At 41.4% G+C, this 15566-nt stretch overlaps 1 protein-coding gene across 4 annotated transcripts in view; it reads right to left on the reverse strand.

Moving 5' to 3' along the window:
• SORCS1 (sortilin related VPS10 domain containing receptor 1) overlaps positions 1 to 15566 on the reverse strand; it is a 587212-nt gene that overhangs the window by 196086 nt on the left and 375560 nt on the right. For all 4 annotated transcript variants that reach the window (XM_055081262.1, XM_024121364.1, XM_024121365.1 and 1 more), the window contains exon 5: positions 5270 to 5343. In XM_055081262.1, the coding sequence (XP_054937237.1) occupies positions 5270 to 5343 (74 nt within the window). The remainder of the gene's footprint in view (positions 1 to 5269; positions 5344 to 15566) is intronic.

Genomic DNA, 15566 nt, shown 5'->3' on the forward strand with positions numbered 1-15566 from the left:
TGATTTGAGGACTGTTTAAAACAACATATGCAAAGCACTCTGCACAGAGCTTGGCACACAGTAAGTGCTCAAGAAATGGGGCTTGGGGGCTTCCCTGGTGGCGCAGTGGTTGCGCGTCCGCCTGCCGATGCAGGGGAACTGGGTTCGCGCCCCAGTCTGGGAGGATCCCACATGCCACGGAGCGGCTGGGCCCGTGAGCCATGGCCGCTGGGTCTGCGTGTCCGGAGCCTGTGCTCCACAAAGGGAGAGGCCACAGCGGTGAGAGGCCCGCATACCACAAAAAAAAAAAAAAAAAAGAAAAGAAAAGAAATGGGGCTTGTTGCCAAAGATGTGCAATGGGAATTCATTCACACTGACTGGCATTGAACAATGGGGATGAATGAGAATGTGGAAACTTGCTCAGACACATTGAGTATGGAGCCGGAAGTATCCCTATATCCCTCTGCTATATAATACAGCTGTCTTATGCCCCCTGAGGGATACCACTGAAACAAGATGGCATTCCAGAATAACAACGGGTTCATTGTCGAGCTGACTCTTAATTTTCCATGTGTGAACTTGTCACAGAAAACATGTAATCGCCATTCAGCTGTCCCTGTTTCCAGCCAGCCCCCTATGTGTCAGAAAGACATAAGCAATAAGGTACATCTGAATGTATTTTTAATTAAGTGAAACAGTTCTAAGATTGCCTTGTCTTTTGCATAGATAATAGATCACTGAGTGGTTTCTAACGAAAACTGCCTTCCATTGCTTTGTCCTAAACTCGAATCAGATGCCAGCAAACCACATTCATCAACGTCACAGTAAACTTGGCTTTTGGCAAAAGCTTCACTTATTCAAGGCCTTTGGCTAACACTGGTCCTCCGTTTCATGTTCTTCTTCAGTGTCAAATGCAACACGTTGGCTCTTATCTATCCAACTGTTAAACTAAGTTATTAGGGGGGATACAGGTGGAAAATAAGTCTTGAGTTTTGAGCTGATCTTTACTATCGCAAGCAAGAGCCATGGACCCAGAGAGACCAAGTTTCAAAACCTGGCTGTATTACATTTTATGCTGGGTAAACTACATCACTTTTCTATTTCATCAAAACAAGAGTACAAATCCCTACCTCACAGTCCTGTTATGAGGATCAAAGGGCATGATTTATCATGTGCCCAGACCATTGTATATAGTTAATTAACAAATACAAATCCCTATTATGGAACATGATCTTGCTGGCACTCAGTTCTCCCATCTGTATTTTTTCCGTAATGAAAATCTATCCCTCTATGTTATGATAACAGAATCTTTTTCTCTTTTTTTTTTTCCTGTTTAGAAATCTTCTCTCCTCCAACCTTGAGCCATGCAGTTTAACTGGGACTCAACACCATCTCCTATTTCAGCTCCCAGGGAAGATATGTGTCTGACCTACCTAAGTAATGCAGACTACTGGGATTCAATCCCTGGAAACATAAGGAAAGAGGCAGACTGGTTTGATGGAGCTTCCAAACTGTTAGGTTGTAAGACTAAAGCTGATGATGTCCATCATTGCTACGAATGGGGAAAGCAACCTGAGAATGAAGCCAACATGGGGGAGAAACAAAACTAAGAGACGTAAAAAGTCAGCTACTATTAATAATATTACTATTAGCCAGTGGGAACGTAAAACAACTCTTAGATGCCAGGCATATAACCAGTTCACAAGAAACATCTCATTTGATTAAGTAGGTATTAATTATCTTCACTTTACAGGGGAAAAAAACTGAGGCACACAGAACTTAACTTCCCCATGACCCCTTACTTAGTAAATGGCAAAGCTAGAACTCACACCTCGGTATCTCTGAGCTCCTTAACTTCCAGGCTGTACTGCCTCCCAGTATAATTGATTTCTGACATAGTAAAGAACAAGACTGCTATAGCAGTTAGTTGAATGAAAAGACACCTATTCTATTAAGGGCAATATTGTGCTAAAATATGTTTTATAAGATGCTCTAAACGTGTAAATCAGTTTTGGAAGCAATTTAAACTCCTTGGAAGAAAGTTCATATGTATGTCAGTATGATAGTACTATCAACAACCACCATGAATAGTAAGGATAAACTGTTACACTCCATAATTGTTTCACAATTGCCATTGATTACTTCCAGGGGTGGCATTACTACTGCCACCTAAAATAAAGATATTTCTTAAGTGTACTACGTGATGAGGAAAAGATATGAATTCACCTTCATTTTTCTCCATGGGAAATGCTATATTATTACCCAGGGTCACTCGTCAATTCAATTTAGCACTAGAAAAGTTCCCCTTAGTCACCTCTACACTCCCACAGCCAGGCTTCAAGCAGAAATGATTAATGAGAGCTTCTTTCAGTTAAGCTTGCTGAATAATCCTAGATAGCCCTATAGCTCTTATGTAATTTGAAGCAACTGATTTCCAGGAGTCTAATAAATACTGCTTTGAATCACACCTTTTCTGCCAGCCTTAGGAAGTTGCTCAGTCAAAAACTACAGACCATGTGGCCAGAGACCAAGAGATTTCATCAACAGTCATGTGCACTGTGCAATTTACAAGGTCTCAGGCTTTCTCTGGAAAAACCAACCTAGCTTAAAGAACCCAAGGAGGCCATTTGCCAAGCCCAGTTGGAGAGGTACACACGCAGGCATGGTGGCCAAAAGAGCTTTGGATTTTCTCTACTCATCTGCCTGAATGGGCTCGATTTCTAGGGCTCACAGCTCCAGCCCAGAAAAAAAATTCCAAGAGGCCTAGGCAATAGAGTCCACTGATTCAGTAGCTCATGGGCTTTGAAGCCATTCTGCCTGCATTTGAATCCTGGCTCTGCCACTTTCCGGCTGTGTGACCTTGGCTAAATTACTTGACCTCTCCATGCCAAAGGTTCCCGATCTGTTAGGGATGATAATGCAAGGCTTACTTCATAGAATTGGTCTGAGGATTAAATTGCTTAAGTTTGAATAATGCCTATCACAATATCAGGCCTTGAATGGAGAGACTCCATTCCCAGAGGCAGAGAAGGGGTATCATTCATTTCACTCAACAGACAGATGAATTAGAATTTATATATGAGCATGTGTATAGTTTTTATAAAGATAATGATATGACATTTGGTTACAAGGGCTTTGCTAATCAGGCTTACAGATAGAAGAACCCCATTCCAAGAACAGATAAGAATGGGTTCAATTACGACCAGCCAAAGCCATGATGGATTTGTTCACCTCCCAAAGCTGTGTGTAAATAAAGCCCTTCAGTGAGCTAGAAGATACTGTGTACCATGTACCGCTTAACATGGGAAATTCTCTCATCCGTTTTTGTTTTTGTTTTTGGTCAATGTTTTTCTTTGTTTCTATTGGTTGGAACAAACTTCTCTCCAGTCGTTTGAGAACTGCAACTTTCTGCCTCAACTGCTGGGTCCACATGCAGATATATTCAGTCACCTGGAAGCTGGACTTAAGGAACGATTGGTCCCTCATACCTTCTCATTGGCAAAGCATCAACTTCATTTCCAGGTTAAACCAGGGGAACCACATTAATTTCATTTGGTCTTTTATTTATTTATTCTCTGAGGCCTTTCTATGAACATATAACACCCAGTAAAAGAGAAAAAAATATGGACCTGCTTTCCAAAAAGTGACTTTATAATTTACAGGCAAAACACATGGAGATGCAAGGTATCTCATGAATAAGGGACAAAATGAATAAGTGAGGAAGAGAAGAAATGCTGATCAGAGAAGGGAGACTCAGTGACAGCTACAACTGAATTCCTGGAGAGGGGCATCCAACTTAGATGCCAGAAACAAAGCTTCAGCCATTCCTTAGTGGGAGCAGCAGGGAAGAGGTGAGTAAGTTCTGAGCAACAGAAACCCTATGTAGTTATCAATGTCTCTGTGATGCGGGAAGAAGTATCTTTCCATGTAGAAGTCTCTATGTGTTAACTCTGAGCCAGTTTGTTTGCAAATGACTTGTCTTTTACTTTTTCAGGCAGTTTCACTAGTGTTGGAAGAGATTTATCTGCTCTCTGGCTTTCAAATCCCACAGGGTCTTAGGGCAGTGTTTGAAAATAAGAAAGATAAAAATGCATTCCTCTTAGAAGTGAGAGAATTGGAGTGGTGGGGGAAGCTATTAGGTACGTGGAAGTCCCAAGGCATGGTGAGAGGTGCTGTGATTTCAGGAGGAGTAAAGGGGAGACAACTTTTACTGTCCTAGTTGCAGGAAGCTCATTGGCCCCTAAAAGGTCATTGGGCCAATGATTCTCAATGATGTGGACAAGGGATATTTAAACTCTTGTCTGAGCTAGTTCTGCAGAGCACTGTTTATACTGGCAGAAGTCTGAAAACAACCTAGATGCCTTTTCCATAGGCAGATTAGATAAATTAGGATAAGGCAGAATCACATCTTTTATAGGGTCTAGGTTGTAAATTCAAAAGGGACTGATAAATAATGTCAACATTACACTAGAATGCTTTGTACTTTGTTCTTATTTTGCTGGGATCTAGGCCCTTGGAAACTCAGAAGCTAAAAGGAACTTGTATTATCCCTTCTTTTCAATTGTAGTAACCCAGGGAGGGAGGCCACCTCTAATTTAACCAGAGGGATGGGCTCAGGAGGTAAAAAAAAAAAAAAAAAAAAAAAAAAGATTACTTTCTTTGCCTCTTTCTTTTCTGTGTTGTTCAAGCCACCCAGTCTATGGTATTTTGTTATAGCAGTCAAAGCTGACTAAGAAAAAACAATTACTAATATGTATATTTATATTTACACGCATTTAGTAATTCAGAGAACATTTATGGAAGGATAAGTAAGAAATTAAAAACACTGGTTGCGTCCCATATGATTATGAGAATGCCTAGAAGACTTGAAAGCAGGCATGGGAAGAGGATCTGCTTTTAGACCAAACAAGATCTACTTATTTACACTGAAAACCTTTATATGAACATGCCGTATATGTGTGTATCATGCTTTTAGTAATAAAAGTCACTATTAAAATGTTCTTAAGTGTCTGTCTCAAAGTCTTATCAAAATATAACAAAACAACAGTTACAAAGCCCCTGTTGTCCATTAATATCAGTTATCTATGTTGGGGCTGTTAAGTGATTTATGACACTGCTTTAACATTCCCTTCAGATGTTTACCACTCCAATGTCACCTTCTGCCCTAGGGGATGTGTGCGTAACCCAATAAGAACAGACTTCATGTGAGAGTTCTGGGTGAGGAAAAGATTCCAATGCTCATTTTCACAGGTGATATCTTAAATGTGCTAGAAAATAGAGTGAGACTTACCAGTAGAACCTGTTCGGTACGACCCCTTCCTGGATAAGCTGCCACCTTCTCCCAAATTCAGCTGAGCTGTATAACTGTGGACAACAGAAAGTATTCAACACCACGACTTTACGGTACATTGAATGCACAAACATCGGTTCACTGGATTATTATTATGTTATTATTATTATTATTAACAATAATAATATCTACCATTTATTTAGCACCCATGCTATGCCAGATGAGTGCTCTGCGTATCAGTTCTACTCCCCACGTACATTCTGCAAGGCAGATATTAATATCCCCATTTTACAGCTGAGCAAACTGAAGCTCACAAAGATTAAGTGATTTGTTGGAAATCACATGCCACTGGGATTCATACCCCGTTTTGCCTGGCGAGCTGTACCGCTGGCCCTAGCATAGGCAGACTGCTGTCTGGAATACAAAGAAGTCCAAAATCTAGACCTGGCTCTCAGAAAGCCAATAGTATAACCAAAACCTGACTGAAATAATGAGCATGACGCCAGTGATAATGGAATGCAAAGGAAGGAGACTCAGAAGTTAATCAGGGATGCTTCCGAGATATGTGGGGATTCAATTGGGATCTGAATAAATGGCAGAATTCAAACTGACAAAAATGGGACGGGCATTACTCACAAAGGGAACAACGTGGGTGAAAGGTGAGAAATGCAGGGACGGTATATGAATAAGCGTGGCTTATCTAAATAAATTTAGATGAAAATGTTGAGGGCAACTTGAAAAAGGCTTTGAAGGCCAAGTTAGGGAGACCAGAATCGATCCTGCAGGCAAGAGGAGCCAGTATTGGTTTTTTAAAAAGGAAGCAGAGGAACTTCAGGCTCGAACAGCAGCCCACATGGACTAAGCTCTTACTATGATCCAAGAGCTTCTCATGCATTCCTTCATTTAATCCGCACACAATCACTCCCAGTATTATGGCCATTTTACTGATGGTTATTGAAGATTTCAAGTCCAGTTGCTTACACTGCTTCAGTGCTTTCCAAGGGCAACTGCAAGGAAACACTTCTCATGAGACAGGGTCTAACCCTCCAAATACCCCTTCCCCTCCAAAGGTCTTTCTTCTCTTACATCTCGTTCTTCATTGCTGGCTTGCTGCATACCCCTGCTCTTCTCCAGTAATTTTTATAGCACCATGGAACCTTTTCTGCCTCTAGAAGTATCCTCTGATGGCAGCCCAGAGATTCCTATTACTCTAGGTATCCTGGTTCCCATGGACATTTGGCTGCTGATTTGAAAAATATCATTTGGAACATCTCCTTTCTGGTATGTGCCTGGTCTGTCACCCACTCACATCCCAGTCGTCCACCACTGCACTTGCCAGATCCCACAGCGAATGGATGGTGAGTCACTCTGTACTGAGTACTATGATTGTCCTCCCTCTCCAGCCCCAGCACTCAGTGAAGGGTCAAATGACTCACCAAGTGACTCACCAAGGCTGCAGATGTACCAGCCATGTCCAAGAAATAAGTCAGCTCAAGTGGGTACTTACTGACCCTTGGAAGAGCTTGCTACGACACTGTATCCACTGGATCAAAACACATCCTGAAGTCAAAAAAAGCCTGAAATATTTGGCTACCAAAGCGAGCAGCTCACTTGGCCCCAACTACAGAGTATTTGGGCATCCAGCCAAGAAGAATCTGTGGCTTTTTCTTTCAAGTCTTATTATTTTTCTCTGCCCCATCATGCCTGGGGGAGAAAGGTTTCCTGGGTACATTTCATGCTTGATTCATTTTAAGAGCACCAAGGAGAAATGGGGAGACAGCTCCCCTCACAGAGATAACAGAAGATAAGACAGCATGCTCCCTCTTGATTCAGAACCCAAGCAGCCAGAGGGTGCATGTCCTGCTTCTTGTTTCCCAGTATGTCCTGAACACTCGCATTTTAATATTGGGACTTGGATTACAACAGCAAGCACTTGATCCGGAGTGTCTGATACTTCCTCTCCCCTTGCACCATCTTTTTTAATTGAAACCCAGAGCTGCACTGCTTTCTACAAGTTTAAAGGAAACAGAGATCACACCACTGTGTGTGCCTATATCTATTTATAAATGGATGTTAATACCTATATTTATATACAAAGATTTATGCAAATGTAAGAGAATCAGGGTGGTTTGAAATAATAATAATTCTCTGTGAAGGCTAGACTCGCCACATATATTCTGAAAATCATATATAAACTCTGAGCTCTCCTAAGGCTACACCAAGAGATTGCCATCTCGGCCTTTACACAGAATTCATCTCTGTGAGGAATTGTTGGGTTCCAGCCTCTGTGTGTATATATTTTTTTTTCTTCTATGTCTTTTTTAATTGATCTCCCTAGGCTTGGATTCAGAACCTGTGGACCAGTCAGGTATGTCCCATGATATTTGTTTTTATCCTCTTCAAGGGGATCCTTTGTTATTTGTGAGCATCCAGAGGCCCCTCAAGCAGTGGGTACACCAAACAATCCAATAAACCAAGCCTCTCTTATTCAGCTCAGTGACACCTTTTATAGTTTCCTATCTCAAAAGGTACCCTTTAGTGTCAATGGACTGGCTTTCTCATCTTTCCATTCACACGTGGGCACATGCCCCCTGCCATGCCTTCACTGGTGCTACCCACTCTGGCAGAGGTGGCTTCAAGACTTGCCTACCTCAATGCCTACCTCTTCTTTTTCGGTCCAGATCAGAGGACATCTTTTTTATGAACCCTCTCCTACACACTGAGATTTCCCAGTGGCCTCATTTCCAAAGAATTATGGTACAAGGAATGCTATCAAACTATACTCCACATATTTATATTTAACTTTCTTAATAGCCTTTCAAGAGAGCCTTTTATTAATGCAAGGCAGAAATTCCTTCCTATCTAAAATCACTCTAAAATATCTGAGATCACTCACTGCCTCTTTGATGAGATCACAAAGTTTTTAGGTGTCTGGAATCCCATCCTTCTGTGTCTATAGAGCACCTAGCACATAGTAGATGATGAAGGTAAAAAAAAAAAGTATTGAGTTTACATCATGCAAATTGCCTAGTAATGGATCTACCTAGTAAAACACTCAGGTTTCCCAAAGGACAGACAAAGGTAATTTAGCAGAGGAATATGTTTTACTTCCATGGATCCATAGCTAGAGGTCTGTACCTAAAACCAACAAACAAAACTATAAATATCAGTACACTTGAAACTTGCAAGGACTTGCAGGCAGGGTCTTGAATATTCGCCCCTAGACAGAGCTGCTCTATATACTCTACCTACTATTTCAAACCTTTTCTCCCTAAGAAGTTAATTGTCCAGCCTGATGTTATACCAAGAAAAGAAGAAAACAACCCAATGCCATCCAAGATAATGTGCTAATTAAACCTGCGGAGTCTGGCAGCAAAGTTTTCCTCCACTAAAAACAGTGTGATCAAAGCCTTTTTTACCCAATGACTGTCTCAGTCACCAGTGGAAGGCTTTCCATGTAGAAGGAGTCAATGTCCTTTAATAAAATTCAAAGTGTTGGCAGCACCTAAATAAGATTTATTTCCCTCTCTGTCTGTCTCCCGCTCCAAGGTTTCTCAGTTCTGTCAGAACACAGAACTGAGAACTATCATTACTATCTGTCACATCAGAGAAAGCATCGGCCGCTTTCTCCAGCAGTGCCAAGCCTAGAGAACGAGGGAGGTAGAAAGATCGGGGGAGGAAGAGAATATTTCAACTAGTTTTAGGAGAGTGCTGCTCATCTACTAACCCTCTGTCATGAACCCCCAAAGGCCATTCTTGGAGGGGTTTAGTTTTGTTTTGTTTTGCTAACACTGGTACAAAATATTGGGAAAAAACGGAGTAGACATTTTAGAAAAGGAGGGGAGAAGGATTCTGGTTAACTAAGAATGTTAGGCAGACAATCCTTCCTGTTTAGAATCACTCTAAACTATCTGAGACCACTTCCCCATCTCAGTAGATACAACTTAATGAGCACAAACCCATTGTTCATCTATGCTCTCAAGACCTATTAGCAGCCTCAGGGCCCAACCCTCTCCTTCATTATTATGCTGGTCTGGGGCTGTCAACACTTCTCACCATGTTCCTCCTCTGAAGATTTAGCCCATCCTTCCTTCTTCCCTTCCTCCCTCCCTTTCTTCTTTCCTTCCTTCCTTTCTTCCTTCCTTCTATTTTTTTTTTTTTTGACATCTCTCACATTGACTTGTTTTCTTGCCATCTGCCTTTGTCTGCTATAAGAAGAGTGCAGATAAAAATACAGTTAACTGCAAAGGATCCAATTGCAAGGGTTGGTTTTACTATGAGCTTTTAACCAATTGTACAATCATCTCTGGTGTCATGCTCCAGAGGCCTGCAGGGCTGCAAGTTGGCTGAGGGGCACAGGTTCCAAGGGAGAATAAAGAGAGAGGCCACAGGAGGACAGATAGCTTGGGGGTGGGCAAAAGTGAGATGCATTGACTTTGCTCAGGACCTAAACTATAGCAGATTAAAATGGGCTGAAAGAAGTCGGGTATGAGAGCAGCTGTTTCCAACTTTCATTTTCCATCTTACCATTCACAATTTGGTTGAATCCCTAGCAGAGTGGCATCTTTCTTTGAATAGAAATTCCACTTCCTTGTGTTAACGCAAAAGCTTGCAAGCACCACTGTCTCCAAAAAGTCTTCTCAATAGTTCTGAATCAGATCAATGCAGCCCCTCATTTTAGATTGTTAGATAGGTACACATTAGGAATTTTCTTTTGCAGCTAGGAAATCGGTGCAAGGACACCATTTGGTAGAAGGTAAGAGTGACAGCATGTTTCAGTCTTTGGTTGATGGGATTGGATGCTTTCACCACAAAGGTCCCCACGGTGACTTTCCCATCAGGAGGCAGGTCCCTGGGTCTCCCCCACGTGGGCTCCTGCAGAGGTTTCCTTGTTGGAGGAACACTTCCTGCAGTTGGTTCTTTTCAAGGTTGCCTGCTCCCTCCCCTTTCCTTCTCTGCCCTTAACATTTTAGAGGCAGGAGGCTTGCAAATTGCCCTTCTGGAAAAGGCTGACAGAAAACCCTGCCAGTTCTATTTGATTTGCCTCATCCTAATACCGCCCTGGGGATGGCCTGGGTGCAAAGCACTCATCCAGCTCAGGACTCTCCAGTTCTCACTGCTGTTACTGCATTGTTTTTAGCAAGAAAGAGATGGGAACTTGAGGACTCCAAATAAATTTCTAATGCCAGCCCCCAAGGCATTGCAAATATCAAGCACTCTCCTCCCCCAGCCTCAATAGGAAGAAAATCAGTCCAGAGAAATCCATGGTCTTCAGAGATAAGCTCTGCTGCTCTAGTTGCACAGCACAGGAAGCCAGAACCCACTCTTAGGGGAAATCACATTATAAAGGACCTAAAACTTCACCCAGCGCTGACACAAGCCTTCTCCTTGGCCAGTGGGTACAGGGCTAGATAGAGAACCATGATGACCCATTCCAGACCAGCTCCCCCAAACCCCGAAAGATGTAAGTTCCCCAAAAAGAAAGCTAGCTTCTCAGGGGATATCACACACAAAGCATAGTAAGTGTTATATTTTGTCCAGAGTGCTATGGTGGCTTATGTAAGACAGGAAGAAGCTGGGAATCTGCCAAAGCTTTCAAGGTGGGACTAGGAATACAGTAAAAAGTTCTTAATTTGAAGATGTGAAAAAAGAGTGTTCCAGGGCAAGTGGGTCAGTCTGAGCCAAAAAACATAGCAGCAAAGGTTAGAGTGGTACCTTTGTTCTTCTTTTGTCAACTTCAGGAGACCCAGTTTGGTGGAGGTGCGTAAAGGGAAGTGAAGTGGGAGTGGAGGCTATAAACATGGCCTGGGAGCAGACTCGATGGATGCAATCCTACCATAACTTGCGGGACGCTAATGGAGACTGTTCCCAAAGGTCAAAGGACAAGGGCACCAAGGCTGAGTGCTCAGGCTTTGCTGATGAAGAGAGAGCAGGAATGATGACACGTCACCGGCTCCATCAATCTCTGTGAAGGCTGGATTTATCAAATCTGTCACTGGCCATTCCCCAGCTGTCACCGAATTCTGTCACACACCCCATGGCTGTGTTTGGCACTTTGAGGCAAGCTTGGGAGATTAGACATACGGAACTGGGGCTGGCTGGGCAACAAGGGTAAATATGTGGCTGTGGACCAGTTCAATTCACGGACTCTTCCTGTGCTCCCAGGTCTGGAGGTACTTAGGGAAATTTCAAATGGACTCTCGGCCTTAAAGCTTCTATAATATAGATATGGAAATAAATGGAAGATAAGTAAAATAATTAGAAGCTAGTAAGGATCTGTATCACAGATCCCCAATATCAAGACACTGATGGGAAAAAATGAATAGCCCTCAATAACCATGTAATCATACCATTATTTAAATGAATATATGATGAAGCTCAGCAGGTTTTGAGAGACAAAAATAAGCAGCAGGAGAAAATCGTCACTTGGGACCTAACTGGAAGTGTGCCTCCGTAAGATGGATGCATTAGCCGTGTGAAGATGGAACAGAGGAGAGAGATCAGTTAGAAGGTGACTGCATCAGGGCAGGGAAGAGATGGGTGCCTGATTGAGTCAGGGGCCCTGGGTGCGGGAAGGAGGAAAGGCAATAACAATAACAATAACAACAAATAATAAACAAAATTTTAAAAGGAAAAAAATCTGACTAGAAGTAGAGCGTAAGAGAGGGTCACATTTTTCTTTTAACTGAAATATAGTTGATTTATAATGCTGTGTTAGTTTCAGGTGTACAGCAAAGTGATTCAGATATATATATATATATACATGAGTGTGTATATATATATACTCTTTTTCAGATTCTTTTCTATTATAGGTTATTGCAAGATATTGAATATAGTTCCCTGTGCTATATACACACAGGGAACTATAAATTTTGTCTTAAATTTGAATGATGGGCTTTAGATGCTTTTCTGGAATATCCAGATATTTAATCTAATCATTCCAAGGACTACTGATTTATTTTTATTTATTTATTTATTTTTGCTTTTTAATTTACTTATTATTGAAGTATAGTTGATTTACAATGTTGTGTTAGTTTTTGGTGTACAGCAAAGTGGTTCAGTTATATATATATGCATATATATATTCTTTTTCATATATATATTCTTTTTACATATATGTATTCCTTTTCATATTTTTTCCCATTATAGGTTATTACAAGACATTGAATATAGTTCCCTGTGATGTATAGTAGGACCTTGTTGCTTATCAATTTTATATAATAGTAGTGTGTATCTGTTAATCCCAAACTCCTAATTTATCCTTCCCCCCACTCCCCCTTTCCCCTTTGGTAACCATAAGTTTGTTTTCTATGTCTGTGAGTCTGTTTCTGTTTTGTAAATAACTTCATTTGTATCATGTTTTTAGATTCCACATATAAGTAATATCATATGATATTTGTCTTTCTCTGTCAGACTTACTTCACTTAGTATGATAACCTCTAGGTCCATCCATGCTGCTGCAAATGACATTATTTCATTCTTTTTTATGGCTGAGTAATAAATAGTCCATTGTGTGTGTGCGTGTGTGTGTGTGTGTATACCACATCTTCTTTATCCATTTGTCAATGGACACTTAGGTTGCTTCCATGTCTTGGCTGTTGTAAATAGTGCTGCTATGAACATTGGGACACATTTATCTTTTTGAATGAGAGTTTTCATCTTTTCTGGATAAATGCTCAGGAATGGGATTGCTGGATCATATGGTAGCTCTATTTTTAGTTTTTTAATGAATCTCCATACTGTTTTCCATAGTGACTGCACCAGTTTACAGAGAGGGTCACTTCTGAAAGCTCCAGTCATTTTACTTGGGCAGGGGGAGATTGTACACACAGACCCCTGGGACTAGAGCTGGTGCAAGGTTGGAAGAGATGAGCAGGGGTCACAGTGTTTCAGTCACAAGCTGGTCCAAGGGTTCACAAGGGACTGCTGGCTGCCTGGGAAGCAGCCAGGGACAATTCCCCTCTGACTTGCCGGTCCCTCCCTCTCCCTTCCTCTGCTGTGTGATCTTCAAACAACAGTTTTCTCTCTGCTGTGAAACTCAGCTCTTGAAATGTGTACTAGTGCATCTGTCAGAGGGAACAGGTCTCATGGTAGGTTGGAGAGTGGAAAGATGGTTACATAAAAATGGAAAAAAAAATTGTCAATTAAAGAAAAGGAAAAAAAGAAAAGTATCGCAATGGCTTTTGTAGGGAGGCAATTGTTTTGGTGCAGCGAGGACTGAGTCAAGAGGGTCAAACCTGGATAAGACTCCTGGCTCTACCAACCACCTTGGGAATTTTCTTAACCTTTCAGAGCCTCAGATTCCCCAAATTCTAACGGGCATAATGATACATCTGATGTTTCATGTAAGAATAGAGCTGAGGTATCAATGTGAAAAGTCTGGCATAAGGCTTGCCACAGAGTAAAAGGTCAATACTAGTTGTCACACTCTCCCCTTTCTGCTGATGATTGCCTCTAGCCTGAGCTGTCCACAGGCCCTGAGGAAGGGAGTAATGGCAAGGAGAAGAACTTGTAATTGCTTTTTTCTTCCTGACTTTCAGGAAGCCAAGGAAGGACCTTAAACAATGCGTCCATGTCCCCAGCCTCTGAGGTTGGATATTGCTTAGCATGGCCTTTCCTGGAGTAGCTGAGGCTGTTTGGCTTTGGATCACAAGTCTTCTTGTTCTGGGACATTTTCTCATCATGACTATAGTTAGATCAGCTAGGTAGGCATTGGAATTAAGCAAGTCAAGAGAGTGAGAGCCTTTCAGATCAGAATCTGTGACTCTATCTCATAGAATTTTTTTTTAACACCTTTATTGGAGTATAATTGCTTTACAGTGTTGTGTTAGTTTCTACTGTATAACAAAGTGAATCAGCTATATGCATACGTATATCCCCATATCCCCTCCCTCTTGCGTCTCCCTCCCAGCCTACGTATCCCACCCCTCTAGGTGGTCACAAAGCACCGAGCTGATCTCCCTGTGCCATGCGGCTGCTTCCCACTAGCTAGCTATTTTACATTTGCTAGTGTATATATGTCAATGCTATGCTCTCACTTTGTCCCAGCTTACCCGTCCCCCTCCCCATGTCCTCAAGTCCATTCTCTACATCTGTGCCTTTATTCCTGTCCTTCCCCTAGGTTCATTAGAACCAATTTTTTTTTTTTAGATTCCATATATATTTGTTAGCATACAGTATTTGTTTTTCTCTTTCTGACTTACTTCACTCTTTATGACAGACTCTATGTCCATCCACCTCACTACAAATAACTCAATTTCATTTCTTTTTATGGCTAAGCAATATTCCATTGTATATATGTGCCACATCTTCTTTATCCATTCATCTCTCGATGGACACTTAGGTTGCTTCCATGTCCTGGCTATTGTAAATAGTGCTGCAATGAACATTGTGGTACATGACTATTTTTGAATTATGATTTTCTCAGGGTATATGCCCAGCAGTGGGATAGCTGGGTCGTATGGTAGTTCTATTTGTAGTTTTTAAAGGAACCTCCATAGTGTTCTCTATAGTGGCTGTATCAATTTACATTCCCACCAACAGTGCAAGAGTGTTCCCTTTTCTCCACACCCTTTCCAGCGTTTATTGTTTCTAGAGTTTTTGATGATGGCCATTCTGACTGGTGTGAAGTGACACCTCATTGTAGTTTTGATTTGCATCTTTATAACGATTAGTGATGTTGAGCATCCTTTCATGTGTTTGTTGGCAATCTGTATATCTTCTTTGGAGAAACGACTATTTAGGTCTTCTGCCCATTTTTGGATTGGGTTGGTTGGTTGTTTTTTTTTGATATTGAGCTGCATGAGAGGATTGTATATTTTGCAGATTAATCATTTGTCAGTTGCTTCGTTTGCAAATATTTTCTCCCATTCTGAGGGTTGTCTTTTCCTCGTTTATGGTTTCCTTTGCTGTGCAAAACCTTTTAAGTTTCATTAGGTCCCATTTGTTTATTTTTGTTTATATTTCCATTTCTCTAGGAGGTGGGTCAAAAAGAATCTTGCTGTGAATTATGTCATAGAGTGTTCTGGCTAAGTTTTCCTCTAAGAGTTTTATAGTGTCTGGCCTTACATTTAGGTCTTTAATCCATTTTGGGTTTATTTTTGTGTATGGTGTTAGGGAGTGTTCTAATTTCATTCTTTTACATGTAGCTATCCAGTTTTCCCAGCACCACTTATTGAAGAGGCTGTCTTTTCTGCACTGTATACTCTCACCTCCTTTATCAAAGATAAGGTGACCATATTGTGCGTGGGTTTATCTCTGGGCTTTCTATCCTGTTCCATTGATCTATATTTCTGTT

Source organism: Physeter macrocephalus, chromosome 20 (assembly GCF_002837175.3).
Source record: "Physeter macrocephalus isolate SW-GA chromosome 20, ASM283717v5, whole genome shotgun sequence".
In the NCBI taxonomy this organism is placed as follows: Eukaryota; Metazoa; Chordata; class Mammalia; order Artiodactyla; family Physeteridae; genus Physeter; species Physeter macrocephalus.